Raw genomic sequence first — 21,569 nt, 5'->3', positions numbered from 1 at the left:
AAATGATTTTATTTAACTTTGTTTCCAAAGTGAGCCGGTGAAATCAAGCCGAATGCTGGCTCCATTGGGATGGTGATAATTAGCCACGACCGAAGCTTCCCATCAGAAGGAAACAGCAAATTCAGAAATTATAAGTCTCATATGAGCAGTTATCCAACCTAGAACCTCCCATCCTCAACTAATACAACTACAACGTACTACAACCACTTCGCTAGGTCGCGGAGTACTTAAATGCTACTGTAAGGAAATTATTGAAAGGGCATTTTATTTATTAAAAACAATGCGTAGTATTTGTATCTTCTTTGAATAATGAGTTCATTAGTGCAATTTAATCTATTGCTGTACTACCTGTCTTAAATTATTATAATCCTTCTCCTCTATTAGCCCTGAGTCCTCCTCTGATCTACACATCCTCACTAACGTAGACAGAGAAGTAAATAGACAAATGGATAGCATCCGTCGCATTCACACAAGTAAGAGAACAACTTATGTATACGTCTTGTAAATAAACGAGACAAAGCGATAGGGTCTTTTGTCTCATACCGCGTGCCGGTTTTTTCATGGATTAGCAAAGCACTTTGCGAAACAAGTTTGACAGTTAGCCATCGTTTTATTAGTAAGAGATACTTTTATTAGTAAGAAATTCAAGATAAACGGATTGTGAGCACAAAAATACAGACCTAACTAATTTGACATTTTTAATAACCAGCTTCCGTGAAGAATTTCTGCGAAAACATGGTTCGGTGCAATGTTTTAGGATGTAAAAGTGATAGTGAACGTAAATTTACGGATTTGTCGTTCCACTCGTAAGTACAATACTTTTGATTTGCTAAAAGTATAAATAATTATCGTTTATTATATTTCTATAATATACAACACAATTTGCAACAGAAAATAGATCGTTTATAAGGTTTTATGCTTATTTTAATCATACATAACCTAAAGTATAATAGAGTGCAGTGCTGCCTACATTCAACATGAAAATTGCCCAAACTGCGCAGTAAATTTATTAAAATTATAGAATTTCAAGTTTTATGTGTCAATAATCATAAATTTAATTCCATGTATTAGAGAAAAAATGTATTTAGTGGAACTGTAAGAAAAAAACTTGTTGACTCCAACAAATATGCATGCACTACGTTGTAAAGTCTAAAGCTAATTTTTTTTATACTCCTCGAAATATTTCGGAATCCATCGAAGATAGTCTTTGACCATTTTCATGTACAGAAAAGTAAACTTAAAACTATGCGGAGAAACGAATCTCCCAACTATTATTAAAAATTATGTTTAAAATATTTTGTTCCAGTTTTCCTAGTCCATAGGTCCATAATTTATTGTTGCTATGGGTTGAATCCACAGGTCGCACTAATTGGACACCCAAAAATAGTTCAAAGATTTGCAGCAAACACTTTCATAAAAATATGGTCATTAAAAAGAACAAGCTAACGGTTCTGTATCCTAACGCTGTTCCAACACTGGTCAGTGAATAATTTAGCTTTTGAGTTTTCGTTGTATGGAGCTATAATTTTTTCGTTGTATGCTGGATGATATAATTATGACACTTTTTGTTTCTTAGCCTAGTATAAAATCATCTTTAGTTTGTATATATATAGATTTATAATGTTAATGACAAAGTTGCCTGGAAGCTAGCCGCTCCGCTTTCATCTTCCAACTAATCACGAGCCAGAAGCATTACTCATAAAAAAAAAATTGCTTCACTGACCAACGTACTAATATTATTCCATAAATTTTCCCTTTTTACAATTAAGTTAATTACGGAACATTAAAAATTATTATGCAGTTCCTTTAGGATATGTTTCTAAGTGCAGCTGCTTCTAATGAAACAAATGCCTACATTTTGCTACACTGATAAAGTTTCTGACAAATAAAGTGACAAATAGTAATAAACAAATACCAACAAACTATAAGTGTTGTAGAAGACCTGAAATCTGGGACCTTAGAATCGGGGTAAAAAAAAATGTATGGCAACACTTCTCAAATATGCTCTGTCTCACAAGTGGCACGCCAACCATTCGTCTATTTACTTCTCTGTCTACGCTCACTAAGATCTAGGTTTCGTTTATGGAGGGTAGAGGTAAGGAGAGTCATCTTATATGGGAGAAAAGTTGAAAAAGTGTCCAGTTGTTGCGCTAAATAACAGTTCAAAAATCCTCCACAATGGCGCTGGTGGATGCACAGGGTATGGTATGAATGTAGCAATCGTAGATGAATTGAAGTATGCCGAGTTAAAAAATTTTATGTCATTATCGACTAAAGTAGTTAATTATTGAGAATTTCAACAACAAATGTGGCGCCATCCTAATTTAATACATTTTGACGACACTTTTTCATATACACAGATGACTCTCCTTACCTCTACCCTCCATAGTTTCGTTATGTAACGTTACGACACAGAGTAAGAGCCCAGAGCCATATAGCAATTTAAAAACAGCTGTATTGTAGACTGTAGTGACAAAATTGTGTCAACTGCCAACTATCAAACTGTGGTGTCTACTGTCACTGTCATGTGATTGACAAGTCCGGAACTTCTCACAGTAAATCTTATATTTTATTTAATCCTAATTTAAATAATAATAAAAATTGTAATTATTATATTTTTACCCACAGGAAGTGTGTGGGAACTGTGATATCGTGCTAGTCTTGAAACTCGAAAGTCGATAGGGGCTCGTGAAGCGTCAAACATAGTGTTTATATTATTTACAGAGGGATTGAATAAAGCCTCCTGGATTGTGGATACTGACCAGAATGTACTATTTTTAACTTAGTGTTGTAACAACAATGAAAACAGTGTTACTATTGTTGTTTTCTTGTGTCACGGCGAACGCAAACAACAGTATTTATGATGTGAGCTGCACCGATCGCTCCGAGGGTCTGTATTTCGAACCCGTCAGCGGAGTCCGCGGCCGAATCACTCTGCAATGGTGCACGGCGGCGGACACGAAAGTCAAGAAATGGAACCTAAACTTGTCTTACTTTACATCGCTGAAGCCTGAACAGTGCATTAGCAATTATGCTTCCAGCAAAGAGCATCACTTACATTCGTCATTCGATGAAGTCGTCCCGGTCAACCTTAATTGTACAAACGTATGTATATTCTCTAACTCGTTAGATAACAATTTTATTTTTTTTGGTACATAGCCATTTTTTTAAATTCACAATAAAACATGTCTAGTAAAGTAACAATTTTTTCATTGTTTAATAATCTATAACTGTGGTAAGTGGGAAATTCACATTCACATACATACATTTAAAAAATGTGTAAAAACGCATCTAGTACAGCGAGGTTACTATACATTTGATGAATTCCTCAATGACAAGGTAGAATGGAAGCAGCCAGCCTCGCTCTCATCTCCCGCAAGATAGCAAAATGATTGTAAATGTTGATGTTGGAAAAGAGCAACTACTGAGTTTCTTGCTGGCTCTTCTCGGTAGAATCTGCTTTCCCAACCGGTGGTAGAGTCACACAAACATACATACTTGACGTTTCAAAAGTGCTTATAAAGTAGGCCTACTTGAAATAAATGAATTTGAATTTGAATAATCTTCTTGTTGTTAAAGATGGAAAAAGACAATTAAAATTAGCACATTTGTTAACAATACTGTTTTAAAGAAAGATTGAAATAAAAACTAACCAGAAACTTTTAACATAGGGAAGTAATATAATTTTTCTATTACAGCAAAAAGGTTATTTTAATACATGTTTTAAGCTTTTATTTATTCATCCTATTGTTAAATAAATAAATAGGTTACTTCACTTAATGTCACAATATTGAAGTTACTGAACTTTAAGTGATTAAAAACTCATAATAATTCAAAAACAATTATTGCTTTATGATTTGCCCTTTCACATTTAATGTGTAACACGTTTATGCCATCACAGTCATCTGACAAGCACCTATCAATGGCAGGGCTGGCAAACTTTCAGCTGTATGTATCTCTCTAGTATATTAATTTTATTTTGCTATGACAAATTCTTAGGTAATTCTAGTATTAACAAGATACAGATTCCAATGTTTGGAGGTCAACCCTAAGGAATTTTTGCTACCACTTATAATTAAGTTGGGTTAGTATAAAAATACTCTGCCCTGTTATCCCTGCCTTAAACCACATACTATACAAGTCTAGCTGTGTGTAGAATGGTTCTAAAGAATGGTGAACCTACTTTCCTCAAAGTACAGAATTTGTAGCATCTAAAAATAATCATTAATTGTTAATTGAGAAACGTTTTCACAAAACAGTATTTTTGACAGTTCATTGGAAAGGATTTTTCAATATGAATTCCAATTTTACTTTTGCCATACCAAGACATACTTAGCTATAGAAAGAGGGTTGAAAACTGCCAGTAAAAGAACACTGAAAATGAAACTTTGTCATTATCCCTTTGTAAAGGAGCTCATCAATTATTATATTATGTTTGATAAAACTTTTTCTGTCTTTCCAGGTTTGTTTTAAAACATTCTTAGATGCCATATTTCATTCAACGTGCTATAAAATATCCACGTCTCAATCAAGTGAAAATGAAACACTTTTGCACTATGACCAATACCATTATGTTAATAAAAATGACAGTGTCTTAACAATAGAAGATGTTTCCAAAAGCACTACCAGTGCCCATTATCAGGGGGGTGGGTGAGTACATCTTCTGCACTAACTCTAATTGTAGATTATGAATTAAGTAATGTTACATTCCATTTTACAGTTGAAGCAGTATTAGGTACTTGAACTAAAAGCAAACGCGGTAAACAAGCCAAAAGTATTACAAGTAATGTACCATACAGGCTATCATACGACGATTTTCATCACACTTGCGAGAAAATAAACAGGATAAACTTTTAAATATATTGTCAGATAATAACTGACCATTTTTGCCTGTTTGCATTGTATGAAAGTTTTGGAGGCAGCTCTGTATATTTTGGTTGATACAGGTTATACACTCGCGATTAGTGCCTCGATTATTATTCCCGGCGGCGTAATATCCACTGTTGCTCTATTTTCCAATTTTGTTTTTTTTATATCTGCATCAGTCGCGAGACTATAACACATGTGCTGGGTGAGTTATTGGCATTTATGGACCAGGGAGCCTGGAGCCATCACTCGACTATCCGTCAATAGTCGAGAACGTCAGCTCGTTTTATGTGCTTTCCAATTTTAACTGGACATTTTAAATTATTAACAAAAGACCAAAAAGCGACAATATAAACAAAATATTAATTGCGGAAAATGGCTCCCGTTTTTTTTGGCGCGCCGTCGCTGGAAAACTGATATACAGCCAGCATCGTTCGTTTCATACAGCCTGTATTGAAAATATAATAAAGGGAATATTTTCGTATTAAAATGTTTAAACATAACTAGTTATGAATTGTGAATAATTTGATAAAGTTTTACGATCATTTAACATAATAATTGAGAAGTTATTAAGTAACAATATTTGTTCATTTAAGGAAATGCCTACTATTTGTAGCCACATAAAATCTCTTTGTTGGTTAAAAAAAAGATTCTGTATTACCCAGCTAAATCAAAAATTGGTCCATGTTCATACATATAACTTGCAGTGAGGTACAAACTGAACTTAATGGGGTCATCATCATGAATAACACACAGGTCTGTACCTGAATACAGACCTGCAAATTTAATTTTAAATAAAACACCGGTTCTTGTACCTTGGATTATGCGCCTTATGCCTATGTAATAAGGTCCACGTTACGAGCAAGTGTGGTGAAAATAGCTATTAAAATCCCCCTGTATAGCTGAACAGTAGAATAAAAAGGTAGTTTTAAGTTCATATCCTGTCTAAAAGCTGAGAAGTTGTACTTTTGTACAAAAATTCCAAAATTGGGGGGAGTGACCGGCCATACCGTAGGTAGGTCAATTTCAACAGGAAGATTTACAATTTTTCCTACTTTTTAAAAGAGGATTTTTTTTAAATTGAAGGTGTCCGTAAAATTTAATTAAATTTAATTATTTAATTCGTCGTAAAAGGCCCACTAAATATTCTCTTGGGTGGCGTAAGACAAGTAAAAATTTTTGTAAGGACACCAATACATTGCAAGTTGAACACAAATAATTGCAGCAGCACTTTTTTCAGTAAAATTTCACCGACTTCCAAAAATAGCCTGTCCTTATAAATACGTAAATTGCTTGTTTGTTGGTCCATCCTTTACTCTGCTCGTTTTTATGTCTACTCTGTCAGTTTAGCAACTTTAACTATAACCATGAAAAAAATATTTTTATGAGAATAAAACGCAAAAAACATTACAGTATGTCACAATATTTTTTATCGTACATGAAAGTCTCATTCAACATTTCAGTGAGGACATAATAATTGATTGGTTACCGGCCATTCCTGTTTCTCTATATCACGCGTACATCAACGATGTGAATGACAGCAGGGTAAGCATTTTTACTTGTCTTTTTATAGTTTTTTAAACAATGTATTATCACTTTGTCAGAAGATAAATTCCCAGCTTTGCTACAAAATTTTGCGAGGAAGAGAGCCTCAGCAGACTCGCTCAAGTTTAAGAATTAAAATTCCTTACGCCTAATTTGTGTAGTGCCGTGACAGCTGATCAGAATACAGTTGTCATCCCTCTTCTTCCCGTAGGGCTCGTACGAGGCCACTAAGGAAATATAACGGAGGAGGGCAGCAGCGTCCTCTCTGCTAATTCCACCATCTACTGCGATCACCAACCTGTCTGCCCAGTGAGGGGATTATGGGCAAACCCTTCCATTGGGAGAGTGTTTTAGTCCAGCAGTGGACTGTTATAGACTGTTATATAAAATTTCTTTATTCATATAGGCCTATCACAGGCACTTTTGATGCGTTTATACATATATGTTTACATAATTGTAAGGGGATGGTGTTAACTTTTTTCGCCAACTTAACACTAAAGCTACGAAGGTTCCAAACGCTCCCTGGTCTAAGAAGAGCCCACAACAAACTTAGCCGGGTAATTTTTTTCGTTATCACCATCTTACAGTAAATTAATATTAAGCTATGCTAGTTAAAGCAATTCACACCCAAGTGTTTATCGTTTAAGTAATCATTAACATTATAATAAGATTTTTCTGAAAGCTTACGTTTTATATAAACTTTGAACTTATTGAGACCCATATCAAGATTTCATCAAGCAATTTGTTATAAAATAATATACAATTGCCCCGGAATGATTTAGCAATTTTATGTAACCTAGTAACTGCACATACATATTATTTACGCCTTATTCCGCGTTTATTAGGGGTTTTTACAAATTCCGCGGAAACCATTCCTTTTCCTGGGATAAAAAATAGCTTTTGCATTTATATACGTATAAATTTGATTCAACATTTGCATTAAAACAACATGGATCTACACATTCACACACATTCATGCTGTTGTAAATATCGCAAATGATTGTTTTGTATTTTTGGTACTTACTTCATTTTCACAGTTAAGAGTTGGCCTTATTTTAGTATTAAGATAAACCCATAACCAAAATAATTTGTAAAGCTGTTGGATTACTAATTCTATTAATTCTTATTCAAATAAAATTGTTTAATCATCGAGGATATTTATATAGCAGTAATAAACCTTTAAATTTATTCCAATCGGACATATAATTTTGAAGTTAAAGCGAACTTAAAAAATTCAAGGACGGACAAACAAAACTTTATTGAAAAAGTTCGTTTTAAAAACTATACCAGATTTTTTTACAAGAATACACAACTTAAAAATCTTGAAAACAAAAACAAACGCGGACGATGACGCGGGCTAGTAGTATATATTTTCGATAATGTTATAACGGTATTTGTTATATAACCAGGAAATTACAGAGTGTCTAAAACTTAAATGTTTTTTTTTCCTTACTGGGTATCTAAAAATAAACTAAATAAATATTGCTGGGTTTTATCTATATAATATAATCTATAGCGATAGGTCACTGACTCGAGAAAACAGAGACGACGACGAGAGACGAGAAGAGAGAAATTTACGGCTGTATGTACTATGGACCTACTATATATATATATATATATATATAATAGGACAAATTAGTAGGTAATGGTTATGGGTCCTGTGAGGTAATTATACTCACGAAGTAATTATCTATACCCGCTACTCTTAGATTTTCTATAGCGATAGACGAGATAAAAGGTAGATATAATTTTTATCGAGTTGCGCATGCTACTACTGGAGGTATTTTATTGGTAGTACCTAAATGTTAGCTAGGAAAGGATTTAACATTAAAAAACCCCATGAATGGGATGACACAGGGATGTGGAGTTTATACGAAAGGCATAATAAATTAACGTTACTTTCCACTAAAAGTTAACCCTCGACTTGAATATTGCCTCGTGGTAAAGATGATGCAGTTAAGATAGGAGCGGGGTAACCTGTTAAGGTTATGGCAGTTAAACCCATACCTACCCCTAGTAGGTTTCTACCCGATGTCGCACTGGAACGCTAAAGCGCTTAGCGGCACGTGTTTGTCGCTACTGGCCACAAACGTCCCACCATACCAGACAAGAGAAAATTCAGAAAATATAAGCTGCGGTTCCCCTTCACTTCAAAGATGATTTATATTATACTTGTTACTCTCCGTCCTTGCAACTACGAGTATAACAAAAATCAAGTTGATGCGTTGTTTATTTAGGGCGTGAAAAAAAGGACCTCATAACTTTCTCCCAGTTTTAACTATCCATGTGTTTAATGCCACAGTTCTACAAAGCTTTCCCTAGATGGCTTTGGTGAACGTTATTAATTAATTAGCTCGCGCTATCGTTTGTCCCAATGCATTTTATATGATCATTGGGAAGCCTCTTCAGTTCAAGTTCAATAATCAAATAAAGTCAGTGCAAAAAAAAAGTTTTGTTTTATATTTCAACCTGTGGAGTGTGGACCCGAGTACGCGACGCCAGAGCCAAGGATAATGGTGGGTTAAAAGTGCAAACACCATGCCAGTTCCTTCCTACCCAGTTATTTCATCGCTTGTGCTAGTAATTTTATTTACGAATATATTGTTTATGCCAATTCTACATTCATAAGGAAAATAATATTATGTTGCCTAATAATAAAACTATAATAGTTTTATCTTTTGCTAACTGGTTTTTTTTAAATTAAATTGTTTTAGAGTTTGATTGGCGTCCGGTCGTTTCACAAAATTCTGAGATAAGGAAGGAAAATGATAATCTGTAATTTATTGTGACTAAAACCAATGAGGTTCAGAATCGATTTAAGAATCTTTGCATTATAATTTTATCAATACTGCTTTTGTTGGTACTTTCTTTACGCCCTAACTATACATATAATCAACCGATCGAGTTGACTTTTAGCATAGAAATTAGTTGAAAGGACGGAGAGTATCATAGGCTTTTTATCGTAGGAAAGTAGGAAAACATTTCACGGGATTTGCTGAAAGAAACGAAATAAACGGGCACGAAGAACACGTGCACACAGCACAGTAATATTATAAATGCGAGAGCGTGTTTGTTTGTTTATCCTGATTTAGCGTCCTATCTAAGCAACATATTGAATCTTTTTTTGGCATAGAACTAGTTGAAAAGACCAAGCATAACTAGGGCACTCTTGATCCTAGAAAAACATTAAATTCTCAAGGGTGGTGGACAGGAACATTGGTATCTTTACCCGGCCCGGAGCGATTGCTACTCTCGTTACGTGGTTAATCCGGCACTGTGTGCAGAGAGTTAATTGAAATTCGGATAGTAACGTAGGCTTTTATCGCAAGGAAACAAAGGGTTCCCACGGGATTTGTAAAAAACCGTAATAACCGTCGAAATATAAAATTTTAATGATTTTGATTTTCAACGAACATTAAGCTCAATTTGCTATAGTTCGGGAACGGCAGGAGAATTTTGACATCCTACAGATTCTCCGGTCGTTCGCGCGGTATCGTGGAATTCCGCCAAACTACTTTGACTTGGACTTTGAGTCGCAGTCGGTGGACATGAACTGCAGCAGCGTGGCGCCGCAGCACGTGCGCTGCCGCGCGCGCGCGCCGCCCGGCTGCTACCGCGCCTGGTTCCGCCACGACGCCGCCTGGGCCTCGCTCGGCTTCGACGTCCACAACTTCCACCAGGACTTCTGTGAGTACCGCGCGTGGAGCGGGACACGACGTTCGCGTCGCTCGTGCTCATACGTAGGCCCACCCGTTGAGAAACTCTGCCGAGGTCATCGAGCATCGCGTTAAGGTCCTAGAGTCTCTGCCGGTATGACCGAACCGTCAGCGAACCGAAGTTTGAAGCCCGTTCCAATCCAGACGCTTAAAGACGTCCTCCGACGCAGCGATCGAAAGCTTCGGGGAGATAGCGACTCTCCGTCGCACTCCTCGCTGCAATCGAATCGGCCTCGGAGTCTGGTCCCGTATACGGACTGACATTGTGGCGTTTTCATACAAACGCCTTAACACCTCGATGTCCCGGTAGTCAACGCGGCATCTCCGCAGTTACCCCGACACTGCCCGGGTTTCCACCCAATCACGTGGAGAGGTAATGGCGAGGGCGGTCATCAGGTCACCGGGTGGAGGCGGAGGTGGGGCCGACGGCTGTGGGCGCGCGCGAGGCGCCGGGCCTGTGGTGGGCGGCGGGCGCCGCGGCGGCCGCGTTGCTGCTGGGGGTGCTGGGCGCGCTGGCGCACCGCAGCGCGGCCAGCGCGCGCTTCCGCCAGCGCGTGCAGGACAGCTGGCGCGACGTGCTCGGCCGGTGAGTCGCACGACGCGGAGCGGCATCAGCCGACGAAAACATTCATTCCAAATATTCTCATTTTGCCAAATATGACTTTTCAAAATCAATAATGAACAATGAACATCAACCTTGTTAAGCAGTTCGACTGGCAGGACTGTAGGTGATTTTTATAAAGACGGTATAAAAAATGCATGACAAAATTATAAACCTAAAATTAATAATAATAATATTTGATGTCAAACTTTACACAGGTCATCAGAATACTTTTGCCATTAGAAGATAAAGAGTCATTCTTAAAAAACTTGCCACGCAACAAAGTCGATGTAGTTTTTACATGATTTTGATTCACAGACACATTCGCAACATTTTCATTAGAACTTGCCAAAATGGTCGCATTCATTTGACTCGAATGAGAACTGTCGGAGTACAAAGTTTCCAACTTCGGTATCACTCGTTTACAAAAACCAAAATCCAGCCGTTCCGCGCTGTTAAATAATAACGCAATGAAAAATTTCGACATGTCTACAGGAAGAGTGGCACCAAGTAACCCGACACTGAGATAAAACCTCCGATATGCATCGGAGTAATAGATTATTCCGTTTTCAAATTCGGTCAGTATGTGGTTGACGCGTCGCGTGTCCTAAAAAAATATAAAGAATGGAAGGCCAAGGTATTCAGATATTCACTTCAATACCCACAATGTTCAGGATGGCACTTAGGTCTTTCATTAATTAACAGTATTATTGAAGCCAAATACCTAGTTTCTTAGCAGTAATCATTTATTCACATGACTATTATTCTTTCTTACCATTAAGGTATGAATTTTATAACCCTGTCTTTCCGAGGAGTAAAATAAAACAACTGGACCGACTCTAATACTGTATATTAAGCTTCACTATAATTCATATTATTTGTTACCTTTAAATGACTCTTCTACCAGTTCGGAATGCTGTCTTCGGCAGAGAAGACCACTGGCAAGAAACTCTACCGTTGCTCTTTTATTCAATCAATTAAAACAAGACTTATAAACACAATTAGAACATTATCATATGTTATAACGCTAGGCCCTTTTATACGAGACATATGAGACAGGTCAAACATAACTTCTATGATCACTTATAACATCAGGACTTTTGAAACAAATTGTTTGTATAGAGCAACCTCTGCTACATAAGCTATCTGTAGGAAATAATGCTAGGGCTCCATATATGATACCCGAATAACCCAAAGGATATAAGAGATATACTTATCTGATGCTACATCAGGTACAACCATAGTACCAACAACTTTTAACAACTTATCTCAACTCCATCACCAGTAGGTATATACGACTCTTGTTCTGCCACAACAATATTTCGTTAAATATGTCGTTTCCATTATAAATCATTTATTCCCAATTTGGAACGTTCTATCTTCTATTCTCAATTCATTAATTTAAATCCGTCCTCACTTTTCTTCGCCGCCAATCTAACTCGTCGAACTCGCGTCTCCCGCCATAGATCCTATACTTTTCTTTGACAGTCTACTAAAGTCTATTATTCTATTTCCAATACATTATGAATGAGTACACAAACTATGATCTGTTGATACTTTTAATATAACCATCGGGTTTATCATAGATAGAGTGCTGTAACTCCCTATTTCCTAACACGTGCGCGTGCGCAGGCGCGCGGCGCGCGGGCGCGCGGCGGCGCGGCGCGTGGTGCTGCTGTACGCGCGCGACGCGGCGCCGCTGCAGCGCGCGGCCGGGCGGCTGGCCGGCCTGCTGCGCCGCGCCGTGGGCTGCGAGGTGCGCTGGCCGTGATACACTATGAAGGACAATTTATAATTCTTCAACCCTTATACTCCGCACCGAACAGATCTTCGGCTATGTGCCCTCTACGCAAGTTTCGCTCCGAAACTGAAGCATCCTCCGGGAATGTTGACTTTACAGTGAACAATTGTTAAGACTTGTCGTGCGTAGAGGGTACATTGCCGAAGATCCGTTTGATGTGGAGTATGAGGGTTGAAGAAATTACAAATAACACCACACAGATTCTCCCGCTTTTCGCAGAGTATAGCAAATTTGATTAATTTCTTAACGACAAGACCGCTCGGAAGCGGGCTCCGCTCTCATCTCTCACGAGATAGAAAGTTTATTATATACATATGTATATAATTTTACTTGCCGGCTCTTTTCGGTGGAATCTGCCTTCCAAACCGGTGGTAAAGCCACTACAAACAGACTGACTTGACGTTTCAAAAGTCCTTATAAACTGGGCCTACTTGATATAAATGAATTTTGATTTTTTTTTATCTAAAGCTAGCGGGGCTCCGTACGCTTCCAGATCTAACAACAAGCGCACATTATCTCACGCTATCACCATCTAACATTCTCATTTAAAACAATTTAAGAAACAACTTGATTGCAGCATTAATTCCCACCCGAGCTTACCTAACGTTGCAACAATTGTTGCTCCCGCGATATCGAAGGTTCCAGAAAAGCTAATTAACAATCATGTCGTTTATTACCTAAATAAATTTAACTTGCTATCTAATAATCAATATGGTTTTCAAGGTGGACGGTCAACTGATGATGCAGTTCTGGAGCTTACCTATACAATAACTAAAATAAAACTATTGCTGTTTTTCTCGATTTGCCAAAAGCTTTTCACACTGTCCATACCTATTCTTATTCACAAACTAGAACATATTGGTTTGTATAAGAGGTTTTGGACTAGACCTCTTTACATCTAACGAATAGAGCCCAGATTGTCAAAAGTGATAATATTTTTAGTGGGGAGGAGGTATAACATAAGGAGTTCCTTAAGGAAGTGACCTCGGACCAACTCTTTTTCCCTAATATATATTAACACACTCTGTAATAATCCGCTATCTAATGGTAGAATAGTTCCTCACGCAGATTATACGGCACTAATTGTCCAAGGAAAGAGTTGGTCCGATACAGAACATTGACACTGATTTTGTCCTGGCTGTCCTCAAATTTATTATCACTTAAGGTTGCCAAAACCAAATACATATTTCCTTCAATAAACCAATACAGCCTCATAATTTATTTAAGATAACTGCAAACTTCATGTGATAACATTGCTTCCGGGTGTTGTGCCCTTGATCGTGTTGATGTCATAAAGTATTTAGGTTTTAAAATAGATAGTACACTTTCTTGGATGCTATAAATATCAACTTGGATGCCATAATAACTCGTTGGTCAATTTTTGATTATAAAACTCTAAAAATGGTGTATTATTCTCTGGCCCAATCTATCTTATCTTACTGTATCACTTCGTGGGGTAATTGTTGCAACACCTTATTGCTGAGACTAGAAAGAGCACAGATAGCCGTTCTTAAAGTTATGGTGGGTACGCTGGTTAGGGTTTCATCGGTTGAACTATACAATATTATTCCTTTATGTTATTCCAAGAAAACACCGTGAATTGCATTTTAATTCAGAAAAGTGAAGATCTGATCGCGTCTGTCAGATAAAACCATGCCACACTGTGCTATGCTATAACAATTTCACAATGCTGTACCCTATGTATCAAAATTAATTTTACTTTAAATATAGGATGTATATTAACTGTCCATATATATGGATTTATTAAACATTTGCTTAGAAATCTATTCTACAGTGATGTAGAAGAGATACCAAAATGATGCTTCCTACAGATTTTTAAAAGAGGCCCAAACTATAGACTATCACATAACACGCATGCATAAACTTACATACTCATGAGTGTGTTCATACACGCCCATTCTCACGAAATGAGTGTCTGCATGTTTTTTTTTGTGTTTGAAACGAAATCATTATTTTTATTTATCTACGTTTTATTTACTTACTTTGCTCTTATTTTTTTATAGCTATTTATTTTAACGGCACCATACATTCATTGTTGGTTTCGGGCGTTAATTGTTTTGACCGTAGTTTTAGGGAATGAATCAGCTCCAATATCTGAGCCCACGTCGGGCGTGTGCGGCAGGTGCTGGACCTGTACGAGGCGGAGGCGGTGGCGGCGGCGGCGCCGGCGGGCGGCGCGTGGCTGCGCGCGCAGCTGGCGCGGCCGGGCGCGCGCGTGCTGCTGCTGCTGAGCCCGGCGCTGGGCGCGTACTGCGCGCGCGCGCCCCACGCCGACGGGCCGCTGGAGGTGCGATGGATTCCAGGCACACGGGGCCTAACAGCTTCTTCTCGACTTCACTTTCGGGAATCGAGTTCGAATCCCAGCACCTTTAACTTCTCTAAGTTCAGTGCGTTTCAAGCAAATCTCAAAGGCGTGTGGAGTCCACCAATCCGCAATGTGATAGGAGACCCGTGCCCTGCAGCGGGCCGGCAATTGGTCGATATGATGACGATGATGGGGCTTAACACCTATGGTACACCACAGGTTTACAGTCACGGGGCGGCAGTATGTAAAACGTGCTCCTTGCATGCCTCACGGAGATATTTTCCACTTTCCGTCGAGTGGGCCGCTCGGTCCGTCCATTATTGACACACAGAAAAGGCAGGTTCCCCTCGCCCCGCAGGCGCCGCTGCTGGCGCGCGCGGCGTGGCGGCGGCCGCACGCGGCGGACTCGCTGCTGCTGCTGGCGCTGCGCCTGCTGGGCGAGAGCGCGCACGCCGAGCCGCAGCCCTTCCGCAAGTACTACGTTGCTGCGTGAGTGCCCGCACACTACGCGCACTACACCTCGTGTTGAAGCTTCGTCTATTAATAGTATCGTGTTTAAGTGTGTGTCTGCGTGCGCTTTGGTATGTTGTGTATTATCATCCACGATGGCTGCGACGACAAACGCAAAATCCTTATTTTTTTTTTCACGAAAAACTGTTACTGCTGTGGGTGTCACAGTTGATGTGGTCTATCCGACATCCCAACCCTCTCATAGTTGCGGCTTCTTTTTACTCACCCAACCTTAGCGCCACTCTCAACAAGAGGAGGCCTAAACATATCCTTCACGACCCTGACGATCAGATTACTACTGACAATGCTCCCTATCAGAACACACAATCAACCTATGCACAGCGTCTTCGCCGGCGAAGACGAGGTCCCCGACTTCTAACGTCAACCGGACGTGGGCTCGCACCACGTTCTCGGAAGCGTGCGGATTAATCACCGTCCGTAACCCTTTCACTCCAATCGTCGCCTGAGCCGAGGTTCGGCCTCACATGAGGCGCCCTCAGGCCGACGATCCCTTCGCTTCTTCGAGCCCTAGGGTTCAAACTCTTCCTGGCAGAGCCCCATTCCGAGGCTCGCCAACAAGCCCGCGTTACGCTGTTAAAATCATTAGGGTTAATCAGCTACACACAATCCGAAAAAAAAAAAAAAAAAAAAAAAGTTGATGTGGGTGTCGCAGTGTTTGTAGGTGTGGATGTGGCAATGGAAGTCGTTGTCGATGTGGCAGTAGCTGTGGCTTTAGTTATAGATGTGGGTGAGGCAATGAGAATCATAGTCCCAGTGAGATTATGGCAGAAGGTGTGGATGTGGAAATGAGAGTGGCAGGGACAGTGAGTGTGACTATGGGAGGGACTGACGGTGTGGCAACGAGAGTAGGTGTGGCTGTGGGAGTGGCTGTGCGAATGGCAGTAGATGTGGGTGAATAAGTTAAGAAGCAGACAGGTAAGAATAGCGTTTGTAACAAATTATACTTTTTCAATAATCTGGTATTTCAATCTAATTTCTTAAAAACTTACCACCGACCATATCATGTTATCTTGTTGTTTTTTCATTGTTTTCGTAATACCTAGTTATCACTAGTTGCATACAAGACTGTCTATTCTCATTATATGAAACCTCTAAAAGATTCTGAAACAGTTAGCTCACTGTTAACATTAAAACAGCCAGTCCTAGTAACCTTATATCATCCATCCAAATAAACTAAATATTGACTATTAATGAAACAATTATTTATTGTAGTAGTAATTATACATTTTGTAAAGTGCAATTATTGAAATTCACTTGAATTCTTTAATGTTGGAAGATCCCGTTCCCCGGAAAATTTATATTTACCACTTCACTATTTTTATTTTCTATGAAATTCAAAAAATATATTTGAAGTTTCTGGAACACCGAAGTATCCAAGAAAATGGGATGGGATGGGATTTAAATGAGCTACTTTTTTATAATGCGCGCGGCGTTCAGTTGGGCGCGCGCCTGAATGACGATGTTCTTTTTTTAAAATCCATACATACACACATCGTGCATTAAGAAATTGGCTGTCTGCGTGAAACCCTTTGCGCGGAAGGGAAAGAAAAAAAACAAAGGAATGTTATGATAAAATTAAGTACAACTTACTCTTTAAATCATCAGTTTGGATGATATGATAGTTTTTATGACATTGGGTGTTTTAGAATCTTTAATAGGGGGTTTTAAGCATGGGAGTAGGTAAAAGTATAAAGTCAAAGTCAAAGTCAAAAATATCTTTATTCAAGTAGGCCCACAGGTGGCACTTTTGATGCGTACATAAGAATGACACGGTAGTGAGATGATGGCGATAAACACATTCGTAAACTTAAAACTAAAGCTACGAGGGTTCCAAACGCGTCCCGGTCTAAGAAGAAGCCCACAACAAACTTTAGCCGGGTGTTTTTTTTTTTTTTGTTATCATCTTATATAATATATAACGACTATGCTGCAGGGTGGAGGGCGTGGCGTACCGCGACGTGGTGCCCGCGCTCACGCCGTGTCGCCGCTACATGCTGCCGTCCGCCGCGCTAGAGCTGCTGGCGGACCTGGCGCCCGCGCCCGCCACGCCGCTCGAAGGCGGCCCGGCGCTGGACCCCGAGGCCCAGCAACTCCTGGACCAACTCGGGGAAGCGTTGATAGAGTTCCGGGAATACGCGCGCGATCACCCCAACTATCTGTTTGAAGATCTTGTGTTCGAGTGACCTTGAAGCTTATGTTTTATAAGTTTATATCCTCTCCCGCGCCATCTGCGGTATTCCGGCTCGGTTTTGTTTGCGTTTCGGTACTCCCAAACAGTACTGCAGTAAGATGACTCCCTATGTTAGACTCATTTATCATATTATGGAAATGAAGCTTAATTGTTATACTCCGCGAAAAGCAGGAGAATCTGAATGGTGTCATTTATAATTACTTCAATCTTTATACTCCAAGCCAAACAGAGCCTGTCGCGCATGGTTATGAATATGGATACAGGTACTTTGTTTCAATATTGTGCGAGAAACTTCTTCATCTATAAATGGTTGCGTATGGTATGCGTCCCATATATTAGTATATTTCTTTAATGTGTTATAATTATTTATTTATAGTCTGCGACAGATTTCTGCGCTTACGAACGTAATCGCTGTAACGTATTAACAAGACACTATAAATACTGTGCACGCGTCACCTAGGCCGCGAACAAGACTCAGAGCACTCGTATTTTAACAGAACATTTGTGACAGTTAGTGACTCCATTGCAATGTTTAAACTACATTGCCTCTCGCGCTCTTGATACATGTGCGCCGTTCTGAGAAGCCGTCTCGTTGAAGAGCTAAAGGGCATGTCTAGTGTCTTATTATTACGAATTCTACGGCCACAACTGTATCTGTATGACGCGGACGCCACTTGGTGAAATTATTGGTGCTATTTACAAAAAAAAATAGATATATAGAGATAAGGAGAAACTTTTGTTAGTATATATTTTGAGATACATTTACCCCCTTAATAAAATTGACATCACGTTGGAATAGTTAGGCAGTGTTTTCTCACGTTCTGACGTTGGAATAGTGCTGACGGATAAATTGTGACGAAACACTGCGTAACTATTCGTAGGTTATTCCTCGTTTATTAATAAGGGTGTTAGAGTATAACATTTTAAAGGACTTTTGCATAGTTGCTTTGCGATAGTCCTTGATATACAATGGATACTAAGCTTTATTGTCTGTAATCTGTCATGTGTTTTACGAGCTGTAGGAATCTCGTTTGCGTCTTTTTTATCTTTTAAAAATTCAGCCAGAAAAAAATAGTGTTTAGTTTTCCTGAAATACAATGTCACTCATGTCCATCTCCAGGATACATGCCAAGAAAATGGAAAACTTAGCCAAGGTCAGTTGAGCAATGCAAACGTGTATACTAAGGTAACAAAGCCTTTTTTTAAATCCCCCGGAAACGTTAACCTGATGCTGTTGGGATAAAAAGTATCCTGAAAAAATATCCAGAAATAAAGCTATATATACGTGCAGTATTTCAATTCTAGGCATTTCAGCCGAACATAGGTAAAAAGTAAATTAATTACTATATATTACTGAAGCTACATTTGTTAAACTTATACCAAGTATGAATTTTATCCGATTGATCATTTTATTGGACCAAAGTGTTATTTATATAAAATGCTAGTTAATTTAAGTTTTTCTCACAGTAAATCATGTAGTCTACGACTGAAATCCAAATTAATTTGAATGTGTATAGAAAATTATTTGTAATCACTTTCAACGTACATATTTTAAACAAACGGATTTGTATTTCTATAAAAAAAATCCTAAAAATGTTGCTATTGTTCAATGTAAAACTTATTAAACTCCTCATACAAAGCATTCGGCGATCGTTTCCGCGGGATTTGAAACTTTTGTACCACATAAGATCTAACAGCAAAACCAATCTTGAAAATAATTGCATATAGCTGGTATCGTGTCAAATACTTTTCAACTCTAAAAAATAAACGGTTCTTGCAGGATTTTATAAAATCGCGATAGGTTACTTAACCTGACTAGTAATTTTGTGCTTGATATACAGTCAAACCTGGATAAGCGAGAGTTCAAGGGAGCACAATCTCATCCTCGCTTATAGAGGTTTCTCACTAACCCGAGTTTCTCGCTAATGCAGGTACATGGGTAGCGTTTCTCTCTTATAGAGGTACGCAGCAATAACAAGACATATATTCATGCACTATGTAATTTTATTTTATTTAGAACTTATTTACATTAAAAAAAATCCGTGAATTTCGTTTGGGTTTCTGTTTTTGTATTTTGAATGTTTTTCTCTAACTCATAGATTTTGTCGAATATTGCTTGCTCGACTGTCGCTTATAGAGGTATAGATAAGTAGCAGTCTCACTTACGGAGGTCCGTGAGGGAAAAACGACTCTCTCTTACAAAGGTTTCTGTTTCTCGCTAATAGAGGTTTTGGGAGCTTAAAATGACGGGTCCTGGCTATTACTCTCACTTATAGAGTTTTCTTACTTACCCAGGTTTGACTGTATATTGTTTTCGAACCGCTTCTTCCTTGATATCTTTAGTTATTAGGCATCAATGTAAATTAATAAGGAATTATTATTGTTCTATCATCATCAACCCATTACCAGCCTCAAGTATAATCTAAAAAGTATCCCATATAACTTCTAACACTTCTAAGAATATGTGTACAAAGTTTAATGAGGATCGGTTCAGTAGTTTTTGCGTGAAATTGTAACAAAAAACTTACATTGACATTTATAATATTAGTAGGGATAGGGATTTACATACGTATTAATTGTAAGGGAATGTTGATAACTTCGTTTGCCAACTTAAACCTAAAGCTACGAGGGTTCCAAATGCGCCCTGGTCTAAGAAGAGCCCACAACAAACTTAGCCGGATAAAACAAACTTAGCCGGATAAAACAAACTAAGCCGGGTAAACTTTGAGAACATTATGGACTCTTAGGTGTGTAGGTTTCCTCATGATGGTATTCTTCGGCGTAATCGTAATATTAAGTTTTAATAGCCTAGTGGTTAGGATATCACTACTTATTACTATTTAATATTTATATTTTAAATATATAATCAATATATTACTAAAAAGAAATTATTTCCTTACCAATAAAAATAAAATAAGTAATTTTTTTGTTTACTATTTGCTTTCGCATTGTGAACGTATAATTTAGTTTTATGGATGCTTATATGATGCAGAAACAGACAGACATTTTATAATTATTATTGTAGAAATGACTGATAAACTTTTCGTAAACAAAATATATAAAATCTTTTTATCTTCTTTTAGATAAAAGGAATGCCTTGTAAAATGTATTTTCTTTTTATAGTTCTAATTAGCAAAGACTTAAGATTATGTAAATAAATAATAGTTTAAGCCAAAGTTATTCATCACAATATTCGTGAAATATTTTTGTACATATTTGCTACAAAGAAACTTAACAATTTTACGGAACTTATGAATATTTTATCCCTTTACAAATGTTTCTAGATTTAAAAAAGATGATAATGAGTTATTTTCGACTTGTCTGTTCCTTATGTACCCCTAGTACAAATTTTGCACGCTCGCAATCCCAGAGTCGTTTTAGAAGTATCCAATCGCTATGTGGTCAAAGTAAAGTGAACCTTAATGAATACGTTTTAGAATCGATTATTATACTGCCCAGAGAGCTGATGTTTTTTTTTATACTGTTGGGTTCGATACTCTATAACGTCTACAATGTAACATCGTAGCTCAATAACGGTATAACGGATGGATATTACAATGGAGTACTCCTGGGGAGAAGAGCTTCGCAATAATTTCAACTGATTTTTCACTTCTACTACTGTTTTTGTATATTGTCAGTTAGTGTTATGAACGCCTAAGGTCGTTTCGGTGTGAAAGATTAGCCATAATTGGTTTACTGTATTCTTGATCCGTCTACGATGTAGCATTAAGAATGTTTTATAATATGTAGAAGTGTAAATAAATATATTTTTTTAGTAAAATATTCTAAATTTTTAAATGGTTTTAACCTATAAGCACACATATTACGTTTTTATATATGCATATTTAATATTTAAGATTACTTGTACATTTCACAAGGGGGTTATGAAAGGAAATAATGTTATAACATGGAAATAATTCGAGATTTTGTTATAAAATGTTTTGTCATATATTTGTTGCGTGTTTTACAGAAGTGGAGATGAGTTGAGACTT

General features: G+C 38.0%; 1 protein-coding gene across 1 annotated transcript; it reads left to right on the top strand.

Moving 5' to 3' along the window:
* The first annotated feature begins 2,529 nt into the window (after positions 1–2,529).
* LOC120627454 lies at positions 2,530–19,472 on the top strand. The gene is made up of 9 exons (XM_039895457.1): positions 2,530–3,105; positions 4,463–4,650; positions 6,330–6,411; positions 9,951–10,098; positions 10,524–10,713; positions 12,361–12,484; positions 14,673–14,837; positions 15,097–15,344; positions 17,320–19,472. Exons 1-9 carry the CDS (start codon positions 2,800–2,802, stop codon positions 17,567–17,569), a joined length of 1,701 nt encoding a protein of 566 aa, XP_039751391.1. The 5' UTR covers positions 2,530–2,799; the 3' UTR covers positions 17,570–19,472.
* Positions 19,473–21,569: the final 2,097 nt, after the last annotated feature.

This window comes from Pararge aegeria, chromosome 11, assembly GCF_905163445.1.
Source record: "Pararge aegeria chromosome 11, ilParAegt1.1, whole genome shotgun sequence".
In the NCBI taxonomy this organism is placed as follows: Eukaryota; Metazoa; Arthropoda; class Insecta; order Lepidoptera; family Nymphalidae; genus Pararge; species Pararge aegeria.
The sequence above is the reverse complement of the archived record's forward strand: the minus strand, read 5'-3'. Positions and strand labels throughout refer to the sequence as shown.